Below are 26,563 nucleotides of genomic sequence, written 5' to 3'. Positions count from 1 at the left end.
ACAAAGAGCATTGATCCTTCTTCCCCTTTCAGTGGCAACACCAGTGTGATCCTGAGGGCGGGAAGAGGGAAAGGTGTGTGCCAATAGTCACCAGGAAGCCTAAAATGCAGCATTTCTGAATCTTCTTCTCTTCAATCTTTTTGATTGCAAGATTTCTGAACCTTCTTCTCAAAAGCCATTGGTGCCAGCTGGCCTGCAAGCGTTATCAAGTAGGGGTGACTGACGTGAAGAGTGGAAGAGGAAGGAAAACATGAGGAAACAAACTGAACTTTCAGAGGACAATTAATTACTCATTCGTTTGATATTATTAACTGTTAATAAGTAACTAACCACAAGGATCGGGCACCAGAAAGCCCTCCTGACACTGCTCCCAGAAGGGCTGTGGCATGGCTGGTACCTTGCCCGACACACAGCAATATTTACCCACCAGCTTGAGCAATGCCCATCGTGCCCGGCCTGAATTTTGACATTGACCCTGTTGCCTGGTATGGAAGCCCTGGTCTTGTTAAACACTTTCTATGAGCCTCCCACATCTACTTTTTAAGTCTCTGCCGTCTTCCCACCACATCACTGCTGGATTTCAGGTGTATTTACTTTGTGTCCCTGACCCTCCTTCGCCTCAGTTTGCAGCCTGCTGAGTTCGCTTCTGGTTTTCATCTGTTTTACAGCGAGGCTTTCCTGCTGACATGCACTGCTGTGATACTGTATTTATCACACGCCTTGGGGGATAAAGAGCGCAAATCAGCCCATGTTATCCTCTAATTTCCTACACGTATGTTGCTTCATTTCATTAGGAAATGCAACATGGAACTGATAAGCTCAGTGGCTATGTTCTCACCAGAAGTCACTGCAAGTATGTTAAAACTACGAAAAATAACATCAGTGTTCTTCAGCCTCTATTTCTCATTAACAAGCGCTGTGATCCTTTTGTCCATCCAAACACCTTATCAGCCTCCAATCTGAATGCACCAAACAGTGTGAACTGTGAGTATAAACTGATAACAGTCTCCAGACTGCAGAGCACATGAAAAGCAATTTTTATGGACACAGTTGGCTTCACCAAACCCTAAATAAGGGACCAGTGAGTCTAGGAGAGTGAATTCACAAGCACTCACTTTGAACTTCACCTACAGAAAATGAAGCATTCACTCATGGCTAAGAATGAGGGTTTTTCCACGTCAAAAGCTAGCGTGTTCTTCAGAACACTTCCTACAGAGCTTGTGGGTGGTCAGCATAAATGCAACTTTAAGAAAATGTTCAGATTCCCAAATGCTTTGTAAATGGCAAAACGAAGGGTACGAAGAAGTGCCATTCCCTTTTCTTCTTTGTTCTGCCCCTGAAATACTTTTGAATATTGAAATGATGAAGGAACTGAATTTTTTGTCAATTTAAAATGGCAAGAATCCTGAGACTCAAAGTCACCAACAAACTGACTGAGATAATTAGCTACCGTGATGCTAACAGAACAAACCCTGCCTTCTTCATAATATTGTGGTGCCTTTTTATTGCAAGACTTCAGAAAATTAGGCAGATTCTTGTCAAAGAAGTGACTTAAAAGGTAGTCCTGAAACCAGCCCAACGAATACAGGCTGTTTCCTTCCATCTTTCCCCTTCCCATCTCACAGTGAACAAAAATTGTCTACCTCTCCGTAGCACAGATCACCCTCAGGGAAAAGGAGGCTTGCATCAGTTCCTGAAAATAGTCGCGTGGCAGTGCTGCTGAAATTGCTTCACATATAGGTCAAATCTTGAAGAGAGCTTTAAAATGCTACCAGATCTGAAGAGGTTTTAGGTGACAACATCGAATATATCTTACACACTGATAGAAGGCACTAATGAGATTAAGGAGAAGCCAATGATTTCAAGTCCTTGGAAAGCTAACTCTGAAATTTAATCTATGATTACTGTAAGAACAGAACAGTAGTATTGTGACAGCTGATAAAGAACAACCAACTTTCAGAGGAACGAAGGTGTCTAGGAGAAGCAATTAGCTCTACTTTAAGTGCTCCTTGGGTGGGTGATGGAACAGAGGCAGAAAAAGGGAAAGCTGGAGAATAATGCGTCAGTTGGACTCAGAGAAGAAATTTAGTAATCAAAGGCATTGCATAATTCCTTATTTTTTTTTTTTAAAAAAAGGATTTTTTACTATTACAACTGTAAAATATGCCTTTCCCCATTTTCCTTGCTAACTACTTGCTAATGCTAGTTTCAGTGCCCTTCTGCTGTGAAACACAAAGCACATTTTAAGAGCTGTACACAGAATAGCACGTTGGGCATTTGGAAACCAAACAGACATTTCTTCACTTAACTGGCAGCCCGATAATGCTGACACGGGCCTCCATAAAACTGAAATAGGTAAATATTGACAATATAACTGCTATTTTATCATTTTAAAACTGTGATTTATCATTTTAAATCTGTGATTTTACCCCAATATTAATTTTATTATAGAAGCCAGTAAATATTCTATAGTCAGAAAGGATTTTTGTGACTTTTTTGAACGTTTGTCATATTTGTACACTGATGAGGCATTAAAAAAGCATCCTTATTATTGCTCCTACAAACCAGGAGTGTGTTATGAACTGCTTAACACACAAGAATTTGATACTAGGAACTACTGAAATAAATGCAGTTCAGTGGTGATTTGGTGACCATCTCTGCACAACTTGTGTAACCAGGTGTTAGATCAGTCTGTAAAGCTTATTTAGGTTTTATTTGGACAGTATCTTTCTTTACCTGAGTGGCAGCTTGCCCTGTTAATAGCATACTGTAGTTAAGGCTGCTGCTGTCCCCTAATAACACAGAAATAAAATTGCTGCTGTTACAAACATCCCCAGATAGAGGATTTCACAGAATCACAGAATCCTCTAGGTTGGAAGAGGCCTCCAAGATAACTGAGTCCAACCCCTGACCTAACACTAACCAGTCCTCCACTAAACCACATCACTGAGCTCTACATCTAAACATCTTTTAAAGTCCTGCAGGGATGGTGACTCCACCACTTCCCAGGGCAGCCCGTTCCAATGCCTAACAACCCTTTTGGTAAAGAAGTTCTTCCTAATATCCAACCTAATTTTTTTTGCTGTAGTTTGTTAAGGGCAATCGCTCCTATTGCCCTAGTGGAACTGACGGGCTGAACACGGCTCCTTTACCTTTGCCAGTGATCACCTGCTCTTGAATTCAACTAAAAACAACGGCAGGCACCAGCTGTGTAGAGGTCAGGATGTTAAACGAGGAAACCATTTCCTCTGCAGTAGTTTTTTGTGACACAGCATCCCTGAAGTGACCACGTTGTCTTGCACATCCCTCCTGTCCCTAAGCAGAAAACCTCTGCTTCTTTCAGAGAAGGGAAAGGACACAGCTGTTTTGCTACTGAATGCAGCTATATTCCAGCATACAGCTCTGCCCTTTCAGCTAAAATATCTATTTATATTCCCTGATTATCTAACAGAATTCACTCTGACCTAAAGCAGAGATTAATTTTTTTACTGGGTATCCTATTGCTGTGTGGCTCGGTGTGTGGAAGGAGGGGACATTCCTCCTCTCCCTTTAGACAATTACAATACAGATTTTTTCCTATTTATAATTAATCTCAGTTCTGCTGCTCTTTTTAAAGGCAACTCATTGCTTACTATCAGAAATATACAGTCCAGAAAGGTATTCTTGAATGTTTTATTCGGGAAGTGTAAAGGGTTTTAAAATAAACAAAATGAAATATTCAAATACATTTCATATTGCATGTGGGAGGAGTGGCTCCATACAATACAATATGGATGAAGCAAATCCGGCACTTAATTTCTTTAAGACATAGAGTGTAATAGCACGATCATTCCTAGATCTGGTCTTATGTCATACATGGCACTGCCTGACCTTTTTGTTGTCATTTAAATTCAGCTGACTTCATTAATTATTTTATTTTGCTATATTGATTGTTCAAGTTAGAAAAATACAGTTAAAATCTACCGACTGTAGGACATACACTGCAAGACCCTAAGTACTGCAATCTCCGAGAATAAATATACATTTATTTTTTGAGAAAATGTGTAATTACCCGCAGATTAATCGATACAAAATGATCGTGCAACTGAAAATGACAGTCTGAACTGAAATTTAAAGCTGCAGATCATGATTTTCCTACTCATACAGTGCTGCTTGAAATCTTCTTGCACCTTTAAAAAAATATAATTAGCTTTAGATTTATCCCACAATAAATAACACCAGAACATACCTTGTTCTACCAACCTGAATTTTAAAAAAAAGCAACAGAGGCCACCTCAGTGTTTTGAGTTTATGAGATCTTTCAGACACAAAGCCCTAACAGAGTTTCCCAGTCACAAGAGGCATCAGGAAGGCTCATCGGTTAGGGTGAACTTGGGCTTTAGCTTGACGGACCTCTTCCTTATGGTGCCTTTTGGGGATAACGGCATGGTGTCCATAATGCTCCTGTCCTCCTCCAGCTGCCTGGCCGTGCACGAAGGGGTGGGCACTTTCACCGTGTTGCCAAATTTAGAGTAGTCCACGGAGTATCGCCCATCTTCCTCCGCCACTATGGGCACGAACCTTTGGCCCCAGAGGATTTCGTCTGCCAGGTAGGAGGTTCTGGCTTGCGTGGTGATGCCGGTGGTCTCCACCACCCCTTCCAAGATGACGATGATCTCCAGATCCTCGTGGTGGTGCAGGTTCACCGGGGAGATGTCGTAGAGGGGGCTGTTCTTGTCTATCACGTGGTAGATGATGAGTGGGGAGACCAGGAAGATGCTGTTGCCCCCCACGGGGTTCTCCATCTGGATGTCGATCTGGTTGAGGGGCACCACCTCCCCCTCCAGGCTGGCCGTCTTCTTCACCACCTGCATGCGGATGGTGGCGCTGATGATCATGCTCTTGCGGAGGTCGCCCACCCGCAGCATGAAGCAGAGCTTGCCCTCCCGCAGGGCGATGACCGCGTGCTTGCTGAAGATGAGGGTCTCGGCGCGGCGGTGCGCCTGCGAGGTCTTCATGAAGATGCAGCCCAGCATGATGGCGTTGATCACCAGCCCCACGATGTTCTGCACGATCAGCACCAGGATGGCGGCCGGGCACTCCTCCGTCACCATGCGGCCCCCGAAGCCGATGGTCACCTGCACCTCGATGGAGAAGAGGAAGGCGGAGGTGAAGGAGTGGATGCTGGTCACGCAGGGCACGAAGCCGTCCGACGCCCCCTCCGCCGGCTCCCGCTGCAGCCGGGTGCTGTGGTCCAGGTCGCCGTGGGCGAAGGCGATGAGCCACCAGACCATGCCGAAGAGCAGCCAGCTGCAGAGGAACGACATGGTGAAGATGAGCAGCGTGTGCGGCCACTTGAGGTCCACCAGCGTGGTGAAGACGTCCTGCAGGAACCTGCCCTGCTCGCGGATGTTCTTGTGGGCCACGTTGCAGGCTCCGTTCTTCCCCACGAAGCGCGCCCGCCTCTCCCGGGCTCGGTAGCGGGCGTGCTCCGGCACATCCTCGGCCAGCCGGGTCAGCACGTACTCCTCGGGGATGATCCCCTTCCTCGACAGCATGGCTCCCGCAGCAGCCCAGCCGCCGCTCGGAGCCTCCCCGGTCCCGATCCCGGTCCCGGCTCCGCTCCCGCAGCCGCCGGGGGCGGGGGACGAACGGGCTCGCACGGCGCCGCCGCAGCGGGGAGGGCACCGGGGCCGCCAGGCGGCGCCCCCGAGGCCGCCACCGGCCGAGCCCGGCCCCACACGCCGAGGGGACCTCGGCGTGTGGGGCCGGGCTCGGCCGGTGGCGGCCTCGGGGGCGCCCCCATGAAGGTTTTACCTCAGGTTTACCTCAGGGAATGGCGGTGCCCCCCCCCCCCCGAAAGCCGTTTCTGTCAGTATTTGCCTCAGGGCGCTGCGATCGATGGCGGGTCGGGAGCGGGAACTGAGCGGGGACGGGGGTTGGGGGAGGGTCTGTGAGGTGAAATCTGCCTCAGAAAGGAAAAAAAAAAAAACCAAAAAAACAAAACAAAAGGTCTGGAATTCCTGCGATTTGCCCATGCGTTGTGCGGTGTGCTTCTAGATAATGAGAGGTTCAGGCAGGGAGTGGGAAGAAACTTGCCTGAAGGGGCCAAGGCTGGGGGTGTAATGGTTAAAGGGACCTGGGGTTAAAGGGCTCGTTCCCGCTCGTGAAATCTGCTGGTCAGCCCTACTAAAGAAAGATTTTTCTGAACCAAAGAGCTGATGGACTGACGTGATACATCTTTGGGTCAAGATCGTTTATCTAATAACGCTCCGATGTTGTTGTCACGCTGTTTAAATATCAATATTCTGCATCATGTTTACTTGCTCTAATTTAAGTATTTTCTTTCTATTTCAGCCTAGGCACCAAAGCTGTAGATTTGCTAAAGCATCCTAGCATATTCTGGATTTTTTTTTTTTTTTTCTTAAGTGCTAGTGGATTTAATACTGTGTCTTTCTAACTGCGTGTGCTGGTGGCCTTTCCCTTGGAGCCAGCCAGGTGAGGAGGTTGTAAGTAACTTTCACCACCATCAGCTGCGAACTGTAGCCTAGGATATCAGAATTACTATTTTCTAAATAATCATTCTGAGGTCTCTAAGCGGGCATCGTAGGGCTTATGATTAATTGCTCACTGTTATTTGAGGCTATTTCTACTACTACTATTTGCTATGACTCGTTGCGTGTCCTTGGACACTAACGTTCTTTCTGACAGGATTGATTTCCCAATACTCCACTTTTTCTCTTGTTCTGGGTCACCTTTCTTGCTGCTTTGATAAATGACAACAAGGTGTCCTGGAACCTGGCTGCCAGACTGCTGAACTTGCCCAAAGATACTTCTCTGTGTTGTCTTCTCTGCTAGACACTGTGTGTGTTCTTGCTGTGAATATGCCACCTGCACCAAACAAAACAAAAGGCTAAAATTTAAATGCTCCAAGTACATGGTTTGTATATACAATTTAACTTTAAAATGATCTTTTGTACTTCGCTTTTTTTTTCTTTTTTCACAGATTTTTAGAAAGAAATCTGAAACGTTACTTCTGAAAAGTGCAGTTCTCCACCTGAGGGCAGCTCACAGTTATTTCCAGCATTTCTGAAGTGATCAGAAAGAGGCTCTGCACCATCAGGTAGTACTACTTGCTGGCAGCACGTCATTCTATTGCAGAGATGGAAATAGACATGCCTTTGCTGCAAATTTTTTCTTACTTTTCTCTCAATGTTGTCTTATTCTTTACCTCTTCCTCCAGAGGGCGGCAACTACGTGAGTGTAGAATGAAAAAAACGCATCAAGGTGGCAGTGTGTTTTAAAGCACATGTATCAGCAAGGTGAACTGCCTCCTAGGCTGGTGCTAGGAATGACCTGTGCAGCCTACTGCAGCAAGGAGTGCTGCATGAACATGTTCACCCTGTTGGTTTTAGGAATCCTGAACTCTATAGTGCTAGAAGGGTGTTTCCATGTTTCCCTTTCTGTTCTTTATTGGGGCTGTCATCTTCCACTTACCTTTTTTTCCTTTGCCGTTTCCTATTCAGCAGTCGTTAGCTTAGATAGAACAGTAAAGCAAGTGGCTTCTGCTGGAGGATTTCTAAAGCAGAACAGAAAGAAGCCCTGTCTTTGTGGATCAAGTGACAGATACTTAAAGGAGAAAAGTGACAGATCTTTGGTGTGAGCCAACATATTTGTGTTAAGAGCTGCTGAGCAAATTGGGCTCACAGGAACAAACCCACACTTGAAGGCTGTAGTGTGGAATCATGCGGGGTACATTTTGTCCACCCATGAAATAGTTTTTACATTTCAAAACTTTTTTTTTTTCTTCTGCTTTTCCCTAATTTAAAGACTACCAAGAAGATATTACTATAGCTATGAACTTAAAATTTGTTTGGCACCTGTGGAAGTAGACCTTTGTTTCAAGGGTTATGTCGTGCTAGCCTAACCTGAGCTAAGCCTCTCAAATGCCCTCGCTGTACGAGCAGGGAAACAGAGCAGGGATCAGAGCTGGCCAGTCAGAATCGCAGGGGAAGGCATGAGCAGAGCTGGAAGAGGGCTGACGTAGCAGGCACGCTGTGCTTCCTGGCCTTCCAAGAAAACAGCACTCCCGTAGAAATGAGTGCACCAGGATGAAGTGGCTGTGGAGAGACAAGGGGATAAAGACAAAAAGATGTTTGTGTAGTGGAAGCCTGATTCAACAGGGACTGCTGGACCAGCCAACACGAAGTAGCAGGTTTAATGACTCAGGAACAGCAGCGAGCCTTCCACCTTCTCTGACTTTACAGCTCCCACCACTGAATAATCTTTTTGGCTTCTGCTCACTGTTGAGACGCTGAGCCTTTGGAGTTAGGGAGCACAAACTCTCTGGGATTTGGCCCCATATAAACAGATAAAAATACACCGAGGAAACATAAAATGTCTTCTGTCCAAGTGGCAGCTAAGAGGCCTCTATGTTCACACATTTATCTGGTAGCGTGATGCCATGAAATAGATGTATAATCTTTGGCTGCCAACCAACTCTCATACCCTGCTGTCCTGCAGTGATGCCTTATGAAACGTAAGCCCCATTTACGATGGAAACCCACCTCCAATTACGAAGTCACTTGCGCTTTGCAATCATGTTTTATAACTTCAAGATCTAATATGGTCTTCCAAAAATCACGATGCGCTGTGTCTTTTGCTCCCTTTCCAGGGAAGTCCTGCGGAGTGGTGATTTCCTGAGTCTTTATGGGATGAGTACTTGCATGAGGCTGGGCAGCTAGGAGGCAGCACACGCAGTGGCTGCAGTAGGAACCTGTTTGGCGCTCACTGTGCCCTTCTGCTGCCCTGGAAGGATACAGTCACCTGTGTCCAATTTCTCCTTTCCTAGCTTTCACGAGATGCCTGGTGTCTCAGGGTGAACATACACCGATACTGGGGCAGCTCTTTTTTCTTTAAAGCTTCTCAGCAAAACAATTCCCAGATGTCTCCAGCTACCCCTTTCCTCTCTTTAGCTGGCCATGACAAGCATTTATGCATTTTATCTGCGTGACCATATTCTCCCTCTGCACTTTAACCAGGAGTGTAGCACGAGCTACACTCTCCTGGTGGTCAAACGCTCTCTGGCCCGAGTTTAATGCCCTTAGGTGTTGTGCAAGTGACAGCATCACAGAATCATCTGGGTTGGAAAAGGCCTTCAAGGTCACCGAGCCCAACCTGACCTACTCAGCCCCATCATTAAACAGTTTCCCCCGGGGAGGTGGTAACACTGCTGAAACAGCAGCAGTTCTTCTCTCCTCTGCTTTCTGCTGCAGTGCTAGAAGAGAAGTAACGCATTAAAAATATCAGGTACCCCATGAGAACATGGAGATGTCTGCCTCTAGGAACTAAACTCTTAAAAATAGATTTCAAATTAATTTAGCTGGCTAAAGAGAGGAGAAAAAAAAAACAACACCACAAAGTACTTTCCCCAAATGCTTTGAGTTCTTCAAATAGGGGAAGGCAAAAAGGGATGTGAAAGAAAATGCTATAAAAAGAATACCAGTGAAAAATTGATTTTAATCTTCCACTGGGTCACTGACGTTCTCATTGCTTAGTCATTAATTACTCCTAGAACGACTGCCACAGTTAATTGATTGGACGGGAATAAGTAGTTGTCCAGCTAAATTAGGATAATTTCAGTGCTTAAAAGTTATCTTGAGTATATGTGGGTGAGGATCACAGTGAATCTAGAAACAGTGTGCCAGTGGGTGAATTACGTGAAATTAGGAGAGAATGAGTCGAGGCCCCGTGGCTCTGAGCTACAGGACAAGGTTTAATACCTTTTGTTTACCAGACTCGGAAGGATAATTTCTAGATGAATTGTTGTTGTCTGCAGCGCTTTGGAAATAGTGTGCATTAAATGCTGATACCTTATCACAGCCTCCGGCCTCTTCCCTTCCTCACGATGTGGGAGGGAGTCTGGCCCTTGGGAATCAATACGTGATTCAGCTGGGGGAGAGGCAAGGCAGCCTGAGAAAGACTAAGGGAATTAGGGTGCGATTAATTTCTTAAAGGTGTTAAAGAAGAGACCAAGAGACACAAGCAGTATCAATGAACTGCAATAAAAAGTTTTATAGACTTTATATTGAGATATTAAAGCTTTACATCGTCATATGATTAAAAGAGATACAGGCTTTCCAGAAATACCTTTGGTATATAATTTCTTTCTGCATTAGTCAGTAATAAGCATTATCCACAGCAGGGCTACGATGCGTAAAAAATAACACGGTAATAAAATGACAAGGGAGATTTATGAGTTACACAGAAAGTCCATGCTGGCTAGGTTTTTGTTTGATGTGCATCCTCTCGTATTTCATCCGTGAGGTTCTGATAACCGTATTTCAGGATTCTTTGGCAGCAAAATAAAAAAGAATAGTACTATACAAAAGAGGAGAGTACATGGATAATTCATTAATACTTTAGATGGAGAAACAGCTCATTTTATTAAAAAAGGAAAACCTCCGTTTTATTATGAAATAGTATTTATTTACAGGTATTTTACACTTTTAGAAAATAGGTAATACAATTTTACTTTAAAATGCTTATTTTTACTACTTATCTGCTTGTACAAAAGAAGCAAATACACTGTCTTCTCGTTCTAGCAGAACCTCAGGCTTGTCGTATTCCAAAATAACCCCTCTCTTCATGACAATAACCAAATCTGCATTCAGGATCGTGTGCACGCGGTGCTGAAAACAAATAAAATGCCAGTTCAGTGTACCGACCACATGCACATTTCAGGGTAAGACAGCCTTCCAGAAATTCATCTTCCCATCAAGTTTGATTAAGATGACTTTATCCTGCGTAACATCCTGATTTACTATGCAAATATTGCAGCCAGATACGAAGATCAAGATCCGTGTAGATATTCAAATACACATATAAGGCAGCCAGGAGGAGTGGGAACAGGGCAAGCACATGGGTTACTGCTCTCAAGTACTCTCCCAGTCCCAGAGTGCTTCTAGATCAAGGGTTTTCCTGAGCCTGGAGTGGTTTGTCCATTTGGAAAGCTGAAGGGATGTCTCTCCTAAGACCTTGCCCATGTTTCCCCTTGAATTTTCATAAAGATTTTCCATCCACATCCCTGCCGTGCCACCCCATAGTAAGGAGGAGCTTCCTATGTGCAGACAACCTCTCCTGCCCTTTGCCTCTTGTTCTGGCACTGGGCACCACTGAAAAGAGCCTGGAAAAAAGTCATGCCCCCTCCTGCCTCACTGTTTTGCAGGCCTCTCTCACATTTCCTTTTTTTTTTTTTTTTTTTTATGTTCTCTACCCTTTTTCGAGTAAGCCCTACCATTTGATTAACTTACTTGATAGGGAAGAAACCTCCCCAGTTTCTTCCACAGTGAATACTACAAATAATTCATTTAGTTTTTCTGCAATATCTTCCTCTTTCCTGTGTGTTCCTTTCATGCACCCAACATCAAATGGCCCTATAAACCAATGGGTTTCTTGCTCCTGATGTGCTTAAGGGATTTGCTATCATTTTTAATGCCTGCTGGAAGTTGCTTCCATATGCTTTTCTTTCCCCCCCTTTTTTTTTTTTTTTTTTTGTTGGCCTGCCTTATTGCAATTGCTCTGTACTGTTATCTGTTATGTAATATGCTTTTGATAATTTCTGTTTTCTTCATTTGGCTAGGAGTTCAGGTTTTACAGGAATGTCTCCTTGTTTCTCATAGCCTTCTTTATTTGTTTAGCCATATCTGCTTCTTTCTACCCTTACTCAAGCCTTTCCTAATAAAAAGCATGCATTGGCTCTAGGAGATTTGAAGAAAATCCTTCAGTAATTCTCATGATCCCCATCATATCATTTGCTTCCTTTTTTTCTTTTTTTAAAATAAATTATAGCAAGCCTCCTCATTTTACAGAATTCCACTTTTTAAAGGTGAGTGTAACTGCACTGCATTTCTTGGTCTGTATGACTCCTGCAGGGATATTTAATCTCAGAACACTGTGGTGCCTGTTACACAATAACTCTTCACCCATAAGGTTCTCAATCTGATTTGGGGCACTCCCAGGATCAAAACAAGTCTTTACCATTTCCTTCTGTGGCTTTCTAGCCAGGTGTTCTATAAAATAATCACTGATGGCATCTACAAGTCACACGGCTGCTGCAGTCTTTACGTGACATTTATCCAGACCACAGGCAGGGGGAGGGGACCGAAATGTCACGTTCCTGTTATACTCACTGCCCTTGTCTGGGCACAATCAGTGCTGCCATCCTGGTAAAGTAACACAGATGGTGACATAGACCCAATACTACTTTTCTTCCTAAGCACAAACAACACATTATGTTTCTACCGAAGAACATTTCAAATACAAAGCCACCTTCTGCATTGCCATTAGAAATATAAACGTTGTACATCTTTGCTCCAAAACGCTGTTTGCTTGAATTGTGTGGTTTAAAACTAAGAGAATGAAAGGCTAATAAACAAAACTTCCTCAGCCCATCCCTAAACAAAAAGATACGCAAATGCAAAATGCAGTGCAACTCAGTATTTTCATGCAGAGAAACAAGGAAATGTTGTGCTTATTATTCCTTTGCTTTTCTTGCAAAGACACAATGAATGGATACCATGAGGTAAATCAGGTTTTCTGTTAGACAGCTGCTAAGTGTAAAGGAAAAGATGCTGTACTATTCTTGACCATACATTTTTGGCATTATGCTTGATCTTTAAATAGTAAGAAGCAAAATTACTGTGTTTCAGCTCCCTGAGATGTGTATTTTTACAAAATAGAGGACAAAGAGATGTATTAGTTCTGACATATCTGTCAAGCCAACTGCTTTGATTCAGGTCAATAAACAGTTTTATTTATAAATACTTGAGATCTTTGTGTTATCATTTCAGGAACATGAAAACCTAAATTCAGTCACTGTCAACAGGGATGGAGTGGTTTTTAGAAGTCAGTAAAATTCTCCTTCATTTGTTTAAATACTGAAACAAAATTGCTCTATCTAGCTTGAGAAAACTTGTATTTCACAATAGTCAAAGTTGCGTTATATTAGAAATTAGCCTAAAATGGGTAAATGAAAATAGAGCACAAACTCGTATGCCTTTGCAGGTAATCAGAATTAGTACCCAGCAACACATTTAGGAAGCTGTTGTTATGTATCTTTAAATAAGAAAGTAGTTTAGAATGGGAAAGAAAGCTTAAACACTGCAATGAAAAAAAAAAAAAGATGAATGGCCAAATTCACAAAGTTGTTAGGGTTGACAAGAATGAACAAACGGGGCCTTTCTGAGTCTTGTTTCGATTAGGACAGCAGTAGAGACTGTACTTACTGCTATTGTAACCACAGTACGGTCAGCAAACGCCGTCATGACTACCTTCTGGAGGATGTTCTCCTACGAAAAGGAAACCATTTGTTGCTTTTCACAGAACAGAAGTTACCCGGTAGGCACACAGATACTCTGAAGAAGGCTTAAATAACCACCGATTATTACATCCTTTGTTGCAGAAATGACAAATTAACCCCATGTCAGAACTTAAGTCAGTGGTCTCCAGTTAGCCCTGCTTGCTCCTGCCACCTGCGTTGCCTCTGGGCTTCTGTGCCATTGTGCTGTGTGGTCATGAGCTGCACTCTGGCTCCCAAAGCCCCACTGTCCTGATCTCAGTTTTACAGTGTAGGAAATTAAAGACAAATTCAGGGAGCTGCCAGGCTGCATGCTTGCTGACACCTCTGCAGGACATTCTTCGCTCTGCTGGCAGCCCAGGCGTGTCCCCGCACACTGGGGACTTCTAATCCCATGGGGTGGCAGGGATAAGCATGGGAGTGTGCTGATCCTGGCATATTTAACAGCGAAGGAGGTTTTATGATAGTTTTAACGTGTAGTTCTCCCTCAAGCAGTACTCATCCCTTCCTGTTTAGGAAACATGTTGTGTACCAGACTGCTTACACGCCACTAGCACAGACACCTTGGTTTGCTATCATCTGTTCTTTAGACACATATCCCAAGGGATGAACCATATCCTTACTACATCAAAATTCAAAATACGTTTTAACTGGGCTGTGTACAGTGTAATTCCCAACTGTGCTGACATTTACCACACTAACATTTTACAGAATTAAAAATCACAACTGTTTTAATAACTGCCCTCCAATTACATTATTCACTCATAGGCTACTGTCATCACGAAGAACACCGAAACATTTCTCATAACATAACCAAGTAAAAAATCCTAAGAACGTACTGTTCTGTTTGGCTAAAATCCAGGCAGTGTGCTATTATTGTGTGGTTTAACCTCTGTCTAGCAATTTCAGGCAATTAATGCAATAAACCAGTATGTCTTTGTTTATGTCTTTGACCCTGCTTTCAAGACTTCCAGCTTCCTGACTTGTCCTGTCCACCATGCTGGGCAAACTTGTCTGCTTGCCAGTTTACCCTTCAGTGACCATTGCAGCTGACCTTCCAAAGCTTTGTTTACTTTAGGAAATCAAACTGCCAATGAAAATAACACGCTTCATTTTCCTAAAGCAAACAATGCCGTAATAACTTTTAAATATATTTTTTTTTTCCTCTGGGAATTTAAGAGCACTTTAGACTAGTTCGCAATGATGCACAACTACTTGGACTTATAAACAAGTCTACAATAAATATTGTCTAAGCGTATTACAGCACAGACGATCATCTTCTCCATTTTTCTTTTCCTATTAACATTTGTCTCCCCCTCAAAGAAAAAAAGAAATTGGAAACATTCCAAACTCACCGTTGCCATGTCAATGGATGCTGTGGCTTCGTCCATGATGAAGATGCTGGTCTTCCGCACAAAAGCCCTTGCTAAGCAGAAGAGCTGCCTTTGGCCCTGGCTAAAATTTTCACCCCCTTCTGTGACGATAGCGTCTGGAAAGGACACAGCAAAAACATCATTTGTGAGGTGTGGATGAGAGGGATGGATCAGAGCAGAGCATGTCTCTCGCCTTCAGCATAAAGATTTTCAAAGTAACATTTCCTACCCTCTGAAGCTGCTGATGGCCGAGTTTTGTCTCCTTATATCTACTGCTCAAAATAACTAGTACTTCTGTCTCTCTATGTTCTTTACACCTACTAGACATCAAAGTAGCTAAGGATGTTTAAGAGCGAGTGTCTCTGAGATGCGTGCAGTCTAGGGCACTGCATCACCGTCCAAGGGGCAGCCATCATTTCTTTACTCTCAGGCTTTCTAACTTAGCATTTTAAGGGTCTGTGGTTTTCGGTTTTGTCCGTGCGCATCTTCATTGGCAAGTTTTTGCTTGCTTTTGCATAGCCAAATAATTCATACCTTTAAACTTTCGTTCCCCCTTTGAATTTCTCTCAATGCAATGGAATATTGTAAAATGCAGAAGAACATATTCTAGATAACACCTGACTTGCTGACGTCTTATCTGAGTTCACCAGACTCATGAGCCACAATAAATCATAGCAAAGACATACTGAAATAAAACCATTTTACCATTAATTTGAAACAGAAACAGGATTATGCCCTGCAGGTGCAGTTGGTAAGGGAATTCGAAGGATCTAGTGCCTTTGCCTGCAGGCAAGAACTTTTTGTCACCTCCCATAAACCTCAGAGGGTTTCCCTTCAGCAGCTGCCTTTTTAATAACTAGGCAGTGTGAAACGCTGTTCTGTTGTGAACAGCAGATGCGATCTTCGCAAGAAGGAAGTCTTATTACCTAGGCCCCCAGGTAGCGCTTTCACCACATGCTTGAGCTGTGCTATTTCCAGTGCTTCCCACAGCATGCTGTCAGTGCACTTCTTCTCCGGGTCCAAGTTAAACCTACAGTTAGATGCAATTCAAGAAAATTAATTAGTATCGACCTCTGCAGTGTATTTCTTCTTTTGATGTGCGCAGAAACAAACCCACTAATAACAGGAATCATACACTAATGACGTGCCACCTCTTACAGGTATAAATCCACTGAATTTAGCAGACTTGGGCAGCGTTTAACATCTCTCATTCTGCCATCTCTCCTTTTAAATCCACTGTGTCCCTTTGCCCCTTAGTGACAAGGAAGTGCTAAACAGAACAGTCAAGCTTCATAATGATTTATGAAACTCAAGTCTTCACTACAACTGAACAGATCTTGGATTTATGAACAGATGAATGTTATTTGTGCTTGCTGGGGCCCCACATTGATAGCAATGAATGTAAATCTCATATCATATTAATATACAGAATGATAATCAGAAATAAAAGATTCAGTGGTATGGGACGCTGTTTTTAATGCTTACTGCTACTGTATGTGCTCTGAGTAACCAGTGATGGCCCTGAAATAAATTTTTGAATAGGAAAATTATTAAAACAAAGGTACACAGTCACCTTGTCATCTGACAAATGAATCATGCTTTACTCAGGGAAGTTCAGGAGATAATCTTGGGATCTGTATTAGTTTCAAGTCAGCAAACTGCAGAAACCTCTATCATTTTCAGTGAACTCTAATGACTTTTCTTATAGAAACTATAACTGCAGGTGATGCGGCTCTGTACTGAGGATTATACATGTACTGTTCCTTTCTAAGGTAAGTGACACTGAGATAGGGAGTGACATTTATTGGAAACCATGGAGCTTTTTTCCATGGGTTTTACTGCATCATCTTCTCAAAGAAGAAGGAAGAGGTGGAAAAAGAAAGTAAAGCATAAACAAGGCGTTTGATCTCATAGATGAAAGAATATCTCAAAGACTAGAAAAGCAACAGAGGATAGAGGCTCCAAGATAAAACATCATCAAAACTGCATCAGCAGTTTTGTAAAAGTCATGACATGGGACGACGCAGATAGTCATTATTTGTCTATTGCTAGGGCTCAGTGCTTACCGGATTGTTCCGCTGAATAAAATAGGATCTTGGAGAATGATTGACAGCCTGGATCTCAACGTCTGTAAGGGGAGCTTGGCGATATCTATACCGTCAATGATAATTCTTCCTATTCAAAAGAAAATAGAGAGTCTGCTGGACTGTTTATCACGCCACACAGCTGCTGGCAAAGACATGGCTCACTTTCAGCTTGCAATACATTACAGCAGGAACAGGCCTTGAATTGCAAATCCTTTATTCGCTAATGAAACAAGCTTTGGTTAAGCAGCATGCACAATTCTCCAAAGACTAAGACTCAGCTGTGAAGAATGTGAGGTAGACCTGTACTATGTTAAGGAATGGTTGGACACACGACTTATCTGCTTGACCATTAATAAAAATGTAGCAAACAACAAGGTAAGAGGTTACTTTGATTAAGGACTTGTTGCTGAGGGAAACGGTCATTTCAGAAAGCCAAATTACTATTGGGCACTTTGAAAGTTTATCTTCAAGTACAACTGTCTGGCTTTGTAATCCCCAGTGGAGGAGTCTTCCAGACCCAGTGAATCCTCTCTATGCCTTGTGTGCAGATCCTTGCTTATCCCTGAACGCTTTTCTCCTTTTGTACTTTGCTCCTACTGCTGTGATTTAGCAGCACAAAAGGCTGTCTCCTGTCACTCCTGAACTCTTGCTTCTGTTATGTAGAGTGAGAATTTTTATTGATCCAGCACAGCTGTTAGATGACAGATGACACCGTACTTAAACAAGGCCGGAGAGCATCTCTCCGATTCAAGAAGTGCACTTCAAAGCTGCTGCTCTTCAGGAAAGGAATATCAACGCACCTTCAGAAACTAAGCTTGACACACACAAAAAAGTGTAATCTTACCCTCAAAAGTGTCAACCATTCTGAAAAATGCAAGAGAGAAGGAGGATTTTCCACTGCCTGTTCGGCCGCAGATCCCAATCTGTGACACAGAAAGAAGATGAACGTCAAGTGAGTGGAAATGGACAGTGTTTGTATTCGACATTTAGGATGGAGACACTATTCAAATCTACGTGGTCATCCCGCACTCCTGACAGTTCGGTCAAACTGTACTGGCCGTAACAGCATCCCGAATTACAGTCTTTGTCTTTAATGGTCTGAGCATTTAGGGATAAATCAAGGCCAGTCCTATGTACAGAAACAAGCAGAGAGTGACATAGAGGAGCAGGAGGGCTGGCCAGTGCTGCCAGCAAAGCTTAGGATCTGGAGTTGGCCTTGCTGAGCAGGAAGGACACAGGCAAACAGGATTAGGGAGGAGGAAAACAACTGATAGAACAGAGACACAACCAGGCAGAAGAGCAAAGATGGGAATAACTACAGGGGAGCCACATGGGAATGATGGAAAGTAGATCTAACACGATAAGGGGTCATTGTCAATTCTTTCATCACTGTGTGCTGACAGCAGTGTGCTGGGATACTAGGAAGTGGTGTGCAGTTCTAACTTCACATTGTAACAGACTCCTAAGCACAACAAACTGAAAAACCCACAGATCCCTTTCCACTGCACTACATTCTTTTAGAGAAAAAAAATCTGTAATTCAGTCATTAAAACATAGTTGTTGTTTTTTTTTTTTAATTATTTTTTTTTTCCCCAAGTCTGTGGTTTCTATGATAAGCTAGTCTATAAAGCTTTTCAAAATCAATTCAGTTATTTACCTTTTGTCCTGGCGAAATGTGGGCATTGACATGCTTCAGCACTGGCTTTAAGTTGCTGTCATATCGGACACTCAGGTTCTGGATTTGGATCTCGCCTCTGTCCGGCCAGTTCTGGGGAATCTGTGAGGAAGCTGTACCAGGAGCACAGGGGAACAAACACAACCACCCTCTCATGATGAATCATCTCATTAAGTAATTTACCGAGTTATTCATGGTAATAGACTGCAAAATCATTAGTATTTCAGCAAGCTCTCTGCATGCTGCACAAAACTGCACTTACAAAGGAGCCCTTCATAATTTTCAGCTTCTGTTTTGAGAAGGCCATGGATTCTTTTCACTGCACCCAGCTGGATCTCCATATCAGCCAGGTTACGAACCATCCAATTCAGATAGTTAGACACCTGATGTAAAGCAAACAAATACTCCTAAATTCCAGGTTTTTAGCAGTTTGCATCATTCGACCAGCATGCACCTTATATTCCTGAACACTTGTTCAGCCTTAGTAAGCTGAAGTTGTGAATGAACTGCGTGGTACACATCAACAGGGTGACAGCAATGACTTCAGGTTACATTTCCTGACTGCAAAGCACAGAGAGATTGATACTATGGAGACCTACCAACAGCAAAGAGGAAAGAAAACAGTAAAGACAAGCAGAAAGACATCATTTGGTAACTAAAAAGGTTTGACAGTCTGGAATGATGTATTTGGTCATAATTACGACTGATGCACTGAAACAATATTGTTATTCACAATGGAAGACATTATAAAAATATGATGCATCTTGGCAATATTTGGACGACATAGTTGAACTACTGCTTCTGTGAATACTTTATCTAGAAAATGAAAAAGAGTACTCTCAAATACGTCAACCACTGAATGGAAATTGAAGTTAACACTTGGTTTCAGTGATGTTACAGTACCCATGGATAGATATACAGACACCTTCGATCTTCTTGTTCATCTTTGCGCCCTGAAGAATTACAAAAAAACGTTTGGGAGAAACAAGAAGGGTCCTGAGATTCTTACCATAAGAGCATAGGTTAGTCCCAAGCCTACAAGTCCTGAAGAGAGTTTTCTATACAGGCAACTGGTAATAGAAGTGACAGCTGCTATGAGTACCACACATGCTCCAATGTACTCCTGAAGGAATATGAACAAGCTCCATCACTGTAAGTCTACAAATGATCAAAATGTTCTCATAACTTTGCATACCAAAACCCCAACCCATTGCACAGTTTGAAAACAGAGGCAGAAGACACCACATAACTCCTCTGACCCTGCCTGTGAATCCACTTGCATTGCCTTTAACATAGCTGTGCTGTTTGGAGATGCTTTTGTACACAGGAGCTGCACCAGCACTCCTAATCTTCTGGCAAAGTCAACACAGGCATCTTAAGTATGTCATGGAGAAGGCTGAAACGATGCTGCTGTTGTTACCTGTGGTAGATGAGAGAAATGCTCACATGATCCTCTGCGAGCACAGCCTCTCCGTGGCTGAGGACAAACTGCTGGGAGGCACGGCAGTTGCTTCTGGGTGGCTACCATCACATTTATTCAGACAAGCTGCTCTTGCACAGCACGTAACTATTAGTTGGATTGTGTCTGCTAAGGATGGACTTTTGTCACTTTAATTAAAATCTTTAGTGATTTGACTTCTCATAGACAAGACTTTGAGTAAAATTACGTAACAAACTAGAAAATAAACTTTGTTGGAGGGAAGTTGTTATTCTTCTATGTTTGTACTGTTTCGTGACACAGGTATTAGAGACAGAATTTGAGACTTCAGATCATCTGTGACTGAACATGTAAGACTAGTAAAATCTGAGTATACTCACTAGCAGAATTCAAGTAGCAAAAGACATCAGCTAACATGGAGCCCAAAATGAGGTGGAGTAACACAAACTGTGACTTACTCTGAGCGCACATAAAAAGAGCCCACATTACCATTAGCAGCAGTACTGCACCTGTAGCTATCAAAGCCTGGTACAAATGTCATCATCTACAAGATAAAACTCTTCGACTGAATTTCAAATAATTATATTTAATAAATATTTTTTTTATGCCAGTCCACTTTTCTAAGCATTCTGAGGAAATGAGCAACTGAGTATGTTTAGCATCCTTCAGATGACCCAAAACAGGCAAAAACCTGTCTGTATCCTCTGCTTATTAAGAGAGCTTCTGCGATGTTGAAATGTTCCTGGGGGGCTGACAACACAACGGCCTGCAGTGGCTAACAGTCTCACAAATGCATTCTGGCTGGCAACACAGCCAGAGCAACTCTCTGATCACTCTTCCATGCACAAAGGAAGAAATATGACCTTTAATAATTATTCCTGTCTTGGAGGAACAGCTGCAGGCTACAGGAAAAATTCATACTCCATTCAGTTTTCTGGATGGTTTGGGCACATGATCAGTACAGATATCCATCTATCTATGGCAAAGGTAGAGCCTCAGAACACAGATGAGGCTGGATAACTATGGGTAAATTCATCAGATTGCTTGGAATGAAGTTAAATCAATTCACGGTGTATACAAAAAAAAAAAAGTACTTGCCATGCGAACTTCTAGCCATCGATTAGCAGCTGTAAGGAAAAGGGAAGCAATGTTGTTGGAATCTGTGTATTCAAGAAGCTTTTGTCGAAATTTAGCTTCATACCTGAAAGAAGAAAAACAAACAAACAAAAACAACAGAAAATAGTCAGGCCTTAGAATATTGGAAAAATAATATTTAATTCTGGGGGGCCCGTGTTCTTGGGGAGTTTGACACAGGTTTAAGTCAGCCTGTCAGGAGTTCGGAGTGACATTGCTCATAGATTTGTATTAGACACATGTAAAGTGCCCTCAGGAGTAAAAGGAGGTTATTGTGCTGATGAAACTCTGTGTAGGACTTCTGATTCACAGGGGGCAGTTTCTAACTGCCTTTTACTACGTGCTAACTGTAAGAAAGACAAATAAAACAAAATCAAACCAAAAAACAAGAGAAGCAACACACGCGTGTACTTGTGAAAAGTATTAGCACGTGCAGAATGTAGTTCCTCTTCTCAGTTTATCATATAAGCTAAGGTTTTAAAACGTATACTACTGTAGTGCCTAGAAATTGTAACCACTTTAAAAGCATAAACTCAGAGTACCTCTGGTAATGGCAGCCCTAGTGTTAATTACATGTTTGTCCTTCTTACTAATGACTGGAGCCCTTTGCAAAACAAAAGGCCAAGCATACGGTGCAACAAAAAGTAACAGAGTGGAAAGAACCATTTTTTTTTTTTCTTCACAAATGAGCTAGCCACAAAACACAACATAAGATTAATGGCAAAAAGTTCTGTTTACAGTTTATTATAGAGGATCTGCACCCACTTATGATAAAAACTGCATGAATGAATTCTGCCTTGAACATAACAGATAAGGAAAGTGATTCCCAGCTCCATGTATTTAGACTGAGATCTTGGCAGGCATACAAGTCAACCAGTCACTCCTTTAGCTGAGCCTATTTATTTGTACAGGTGTGAATTAATGTGATGTTAATAAAGTGTGGCAATAATTATGCCTAATAATAAAGGAGAAGGGCGGCACATAAACCTTTTTCAGGGTAGTAACAGAAGCTTGAAGGCCTGAAGACCTAATTTATGCACCCAGAAGCTTGCCCTTTCCCCCTTCTATTACATTAGAAAATTTAAAAGAACTTGCTAACCTCTCTATAAACTTTGCCCTACTTACATCCTTTGATATTGTGCTTGCAGCAAGCAGTACTTATTTATGAACTCAGCTCCCTGTATACCGGTATGAAAGAAAGATGTGACAATGTTTTCATATGAACTACGCGGCTTAGAGATGCTTTCCGATTTGTCCACTACAAAGTATCTTAATCCTTCTTTTGAGTCCAGTATAATAAAGTTCTGACATAAATCATTTATCCTTTTCAGAAGAGGAAGTGCAAGTTTGTGGAAATAATTTAGCTGTTGACAACTCAGTTATGTGCCAAGACGGAACAGACATGTCTGCTGTATGCAATAGAAAATGGCTCTGGGAAGCCAGGGCTGGCTCCGACCGTGCTGGTGTCTTTGCACAGCGTAGAATGGTTGCTCCTGAAAGTGATGCACTAGCATCACCCAGTGCAGAGCTAGTGATCCCTGCCTTTCCTCAGGACTAATTACCATGTAGAAATGGCTGTACTGCTTCCAGAACCCATTCGGTCACGTTTAACTTTGGTATCTCCACACCATGAGACGTGACGTGATGTAGGTATGCCCTAAAGGATGCGAGGTATGCGTTATGAGTCAGGCATGAGCATGCACATGGAAAGGCAGTGCAGACAGAGTTACCACTGCTGGGGGGGCACTGCAGAAATATCAGCGTTTCTCTTCAGAAAATGTCCCCAGATTACCAGTCTCTCCAAATACAACCCAGTCTGTGCAGAAACTTGCACATCTACATTTATCAATTACTTGGCACCAACCAGTACTTTCTGAAGTGCCACAGAGCACCTGCAAACTATAAATCAGGCCTGGGCATCTGCGTGAGGTGTATTTATAGCTGCAGCAGTAGCTGTCTTTCTGATCTCCCTCTGGATTTTTTGGTACATTTCTTCCCTTATGCATTCTGAGTAAGTGCAGGATGGAGAATTGCCAAGAGTAAGGACACTTCAGGAACAACTGGCACCTCCTAACTGTACGACTAGATTCCTGAATTAGTGTTATTTTTAGGGATGCTCAAGCTAGCAAGTCTGAACTCCACTCCTGCTAATATGTTAGGCAGCTCAAAAGCTTCACAGTCCTAAAAATAGCTGGGTTACCAGCTGATGCAGGAGGCTGGCAGGCAGATGGAATACAGAACCTACTGAAAGCACGTAGCTGTTTGGGTCAGACGCATGGCTTAGTGCAGGGTTTAAGAAAAAAAGAGGCACTGAATACAGTTCTTTGACAGAGGAATTCATCTGAAGCTGACAGGAAGAATCAAGAGGTCCAAATGGCTGAAAATATTAGCTAGATAGCATTAAATATAACTTATATTAAAAATTGAAAATATACAGCCGTAATACCCTAAAGATCCTTTTGATAAAGTAAAAGCTTATATGGGTAAATGAGAAAAGCAACAATTAAAATATAAATTAAGTATCTTTAAAGGTGAACACAGGCATAGCTACAAACTAGAGAATAATGTTGGCACTTAAGTTAAATGTATAATAACAGCAATTAAAATTGGAATTTTGCTGTTCTACCACTCTTTAGGCAGCTATCTTCAGCCAAAAAGAAACAAGATTTTACACTGGTTATTCTTTTATTGAGCTCCTGATATCCCAGTTAGAATTGTTTAAGAATAGTATAACTTTGTGCATGACTTCTATTATAAAATAAGATCTATAGGTTAAGAAGAACAAACATTCCTGTTTCACAGAGAGAACAGTATTAACTGGCAGAATGTGTAGACATCTAGATGAGATGGGTGTGGAAGACAGTTGACTGCATTTGAGTCAACTGGAAAAGACAAGAATAGCACTAGTGCAAAGAAAGCATCTGGTTAGCTCAGCAGTGGTAACTCCACTGGTGTCAGTGTGACTGCCGTTTCTGTAACTCAGATCCACAACCCAGGCATGTCATCGGGTATTCGTAGGCTGCTCCTGTGATCTTACGTAGACAGAAAAATGAATCAAAACGGGTGATAAAAGACTGTGTCTCCGAGTCACATATTTTCAAAACCGATATAAACAACCACATTTTCAGCTAGCAACCTGGAAAATAACTTAAGGTGTGCCTGTAGCTTCTGAAGTTGCTAGCCTGCACAGTTTATCTTACCAGGACATCGACCCATACACAAATTATTCTGGCATAACACGTTACTGCATATTAGTTGTTCCATGGAAACTGTCCAAACACAAGGTCTGCCACACCGCATGCTGCGGTAATTGCAAGCCAATTTAGCTTCTTAAATCACATTTGCCCACAAAGTTTTTTTCAGGCTGCGTGCGACTGTGTGGAGATTTACTGCAGGGCAGCTGACACATGTCAGTTTGTTTTTCTACAGTAACTCCTTTACATGCAAAATGCTTAGTGTTAAAGGTCCTTGGCGTTTCACAGTTTCCATTACTAGTGCTTTTGGGACTGTGGATTTCCAGATGATCCAAATGACAGATTCTTGTAGCTACACACTCGCAGAACAGCATCAGAGATGGATATTCAAAAGTGAGGTGATAGATGTTTTCTTATACAACTATACCTGAAGGCTCGGATGGTGGTCAGGCCTTCAACAGTCTCTGAGAAATGGGAGAGTAATGGTAGCTGAGTGCTGTCATCCAGCTGCTGCAGATCCCTGGAAAGGGTTATGAAAATAATTTTGTAAAAATCAGTCTTGTTGTGCAGTTATTCTCCTGGAGCAGTTTCAGAAAGTGAAAGGGAACAACATCAGCACAATAATTATATATGTAACACTCAGATGCCTTGAAAGAAAGTGCTATAGGTCTCAGCAGGAAATGAAGTCCCCAGGAGGACTTTTCTGTTTAAATTTTAGTGCACATGACCCTGGAGTTCTGAACAGGTCTCTTCCTTCACCGCCTTCCCTCATTTCTCCTATATTACTATGTCTTACATTCGGTTTTTTATTCATTTAAACACGATTCTGGTTCTACGCTGAATATGAATTTAATGGGACAGCTCCAGTTAAGAAGAAGGCAGAATGCAAATTCCTCGCTGTTCCTTCTCTGTCCTCAAATGACAGCACAACTTCACACTGAGCTAACAACAGAATTTGCACACTCAGTAAATAAGAACCTGCACTGATCTTGCTTCTCAATTTCATGTTTTTCCATCAAATCACTGGAAGCACGTGTTGGGCGAAATTCTGTTTGGTCTCAAGTCCTTCTAGCAGCAAGTAGAATTGGTTGCAAAGACTCCCTCTTGATCAATGCAGAGATGAAGGAAAAAATGCAGTGTTGCTGCAAAGGCATGTTGAGCACTACCATGTGGGGAGTAGCACAACCATAGGAGGAGAAACTCACAGATATGTCAGAAAATTTTCAACTTGTTAAAAACTCAAAGACTCCAAGAACAAGTGAGGATGTTCCTACATGCAGGAGCCACTGGGAACCATGGGCAGTACTGCTAGCAGGGTAAGGTAATGCTCCATTCTCCAGCCTCTCTCCCTGGCGCTACAGACCTCCGTTTCCACCTGGATGGGCAGGTGGAACACCATGTTCTCTGCTCTGTCACCACATTTCCTTGGATGTGTCCATCATGCAGCCCTTGGGGAGGACAGAATACGTTGTATTTTTTGTTTCGTTATTTTTTGTTTTGTGTTCCATGAAATCTAAGAAACTTTGATCATGGACGAAGACCCTGCCCCTGCCTACCAGAAAGTTTGCTTGAAGAGCTGCAGACAGAAGGCACTTGTACAATGACACGTTTTCACTACAGTGGATTTGGCTTGCATTCAGACAGGGCCATGTCTTTGACAGGACCAAATGTAAAAATACACGTAAAGTTCCTTAGCACTGCAATTCTGCAACTGTGCATTGCAGACGTTTCAGTTCCCAGAAGGACAATGGTCTGTGCCCTTACCGTGATGCGACTCGGAAGTACTTCTGGATGAAGTAACACATGATTGCAAGGGGAACCAGGGCAATGAGAAACATCGGTGTGACGTATGAAATTACAGCAAGAGCAGATACACACAGCAAGGTGGAGCGACTCAAGCACTCCAGGGTAGCAGGGATATGCTAGATAGATAAAGAAGCACACAGAGAAATAAACGCATAACATATCAAGATATCAACTAACGTTATTTCATGTACTGGTCTCCTAATAACACAAGGAAAAAAAAAGGATCTGAAACACTAAACATACAGGTCTGCTTCTGAATTGACTGCTGGCTTTGGGAAAGCAGTGCAGTCTGCGGTAAATATGGGCAATTAGAATTTTACTCATTAATATTTCAGACCTTTTTCTCATTTCATTTTCTCATATGTCTCAAATTAATATGTTTACCCACTCATTAAAAAAGTAGATGCTCTTAATTTGGGGATATTAATATTGATCTACTTTCTCTTCCCTTTTCACTGAGATTGAAAAAAATTAAGCAAGGCCCCTGCAGGGTATCTTAATCAAATAAGTGTTTTTTCCA

The 26,563-nt window shown here is 42.4% G+C and overlaps 2 protein-coding genes and 1 long non-coding RNA gene across 3 annotated transcripts in view; 1 reads left to right on the top strand and 2 right to left on the bottom strand.

Annotated features, from left to right (window-relative positions):
• Positions 1-3,606: 3,606 nt before the first annotated feature.
• On the bottom strand, positions 3,607-5,636 carry KCNJ11 (potassium inwardly rectifying channel subfamily J member 11). The gene has a single exon (XM_082760559.1). The coding sequence runs from the start codon at positions 5,535-5,537 to the stop codon at positions 4,344-4,346; it is 1,194 nt and encodes a 397-aa protein (XP_082616685.1). The 5' UTR covers positions 5,538-5,636; the 3' UTR covers positions 3,607-4,343.
• An 822-nt stretch (positions 5,637-6,458) lies between these two features.
• On the top strand, positions 6,459-7,271 carry LOC309878411. The gene is made up of 3 exons (XR_014317540.1): positions 6,459-6,477; positions 6,986-7,102; positions 7,223-7,271. It is a non-coding gene; the product is annotated as an uncharacterized lncRNA (long non-coding RNA).
• Positions 7,272-8,371: 1,100 nt separating this feature from the next.
• ABCC8 (ATP binding cassette subfamily C member 8) overlaps positions 8,372-26,563 on the bottom strand; it is a 76,922-nt gene continuing 58,730 nt past the window's right edge. Inside the window, exons 28-39 of the mRNA XM_082761601.1 lie at positions 26,002-26,159; positions 24,665-24,757; positions 21,008-21,110; positions 19,481-19,594; positions 18,734-18,854; positions 18,454-18,584; positions 17,641-17,719; positions 16,776-16,884; positions 15,636-15,739; positions 14,692-14,825; positions 13,266-13,328; positions 8,372-10,670 (exon numbers count right to left, since the gene is read on the bottom strand). Of these exons, the coding sequence (XP_082617727.1) occupies positions 10,533-10,670; positions 13,266-13,328; positions 14,692-14,825; positions 15,636-15,739; positions 16,776-16,884; positions 17,641-17,719; positions 18,454-18,584; positions 18,734-18,854; positions 19,481-19,594; positions 21,008-21,110; positions 24,665-24,757; positions 26,002-26,159 (1,347 nt within the window). The 3' untranslated portion in view covers positions 8,372-10,532. The remainder of the gene's footprint in view (positions 10,671-13,265; positions 13,329-14,691; positions 14,826-15,635; positions 15,740-16,775; positions 16,885-17,640; positions 17,720-18,453; positions 18,585-18,733; positions 18,855-19,480; positions 19,595-21,007; positions 21,111-24,664; positions 24,758-26,001; positions 26,160-26,563) is intronic.

The sequence above is a fragment of the Aythya marila genome (assembly GCF_965140915.1).
Source record: "Aythya marila genome assembly, chromosome: 5".
Classification (NCBI taxonomy): domain Eukaryota; kingdom Metazoa; phylum Chordata; class Aves; order Anseriformes; family Anatidae; genus Aythya; species Aythya marila.
The sequence above is the reverse complement of the archived record's forward strand: the minus strand, read 5'-3'. Positions and strand labels throughout refer to the sequence as shown.

What these genes read in the sequence shown, in the direction of transcription:
- KCNJ11 (XM_082760559.1), bottom strand. Translation starts at nt 5,537, where the DNA reads ATGCTGTCGAGGAAGGGGATCATCCCCGAGGAGTACGTGCTGACCCGG.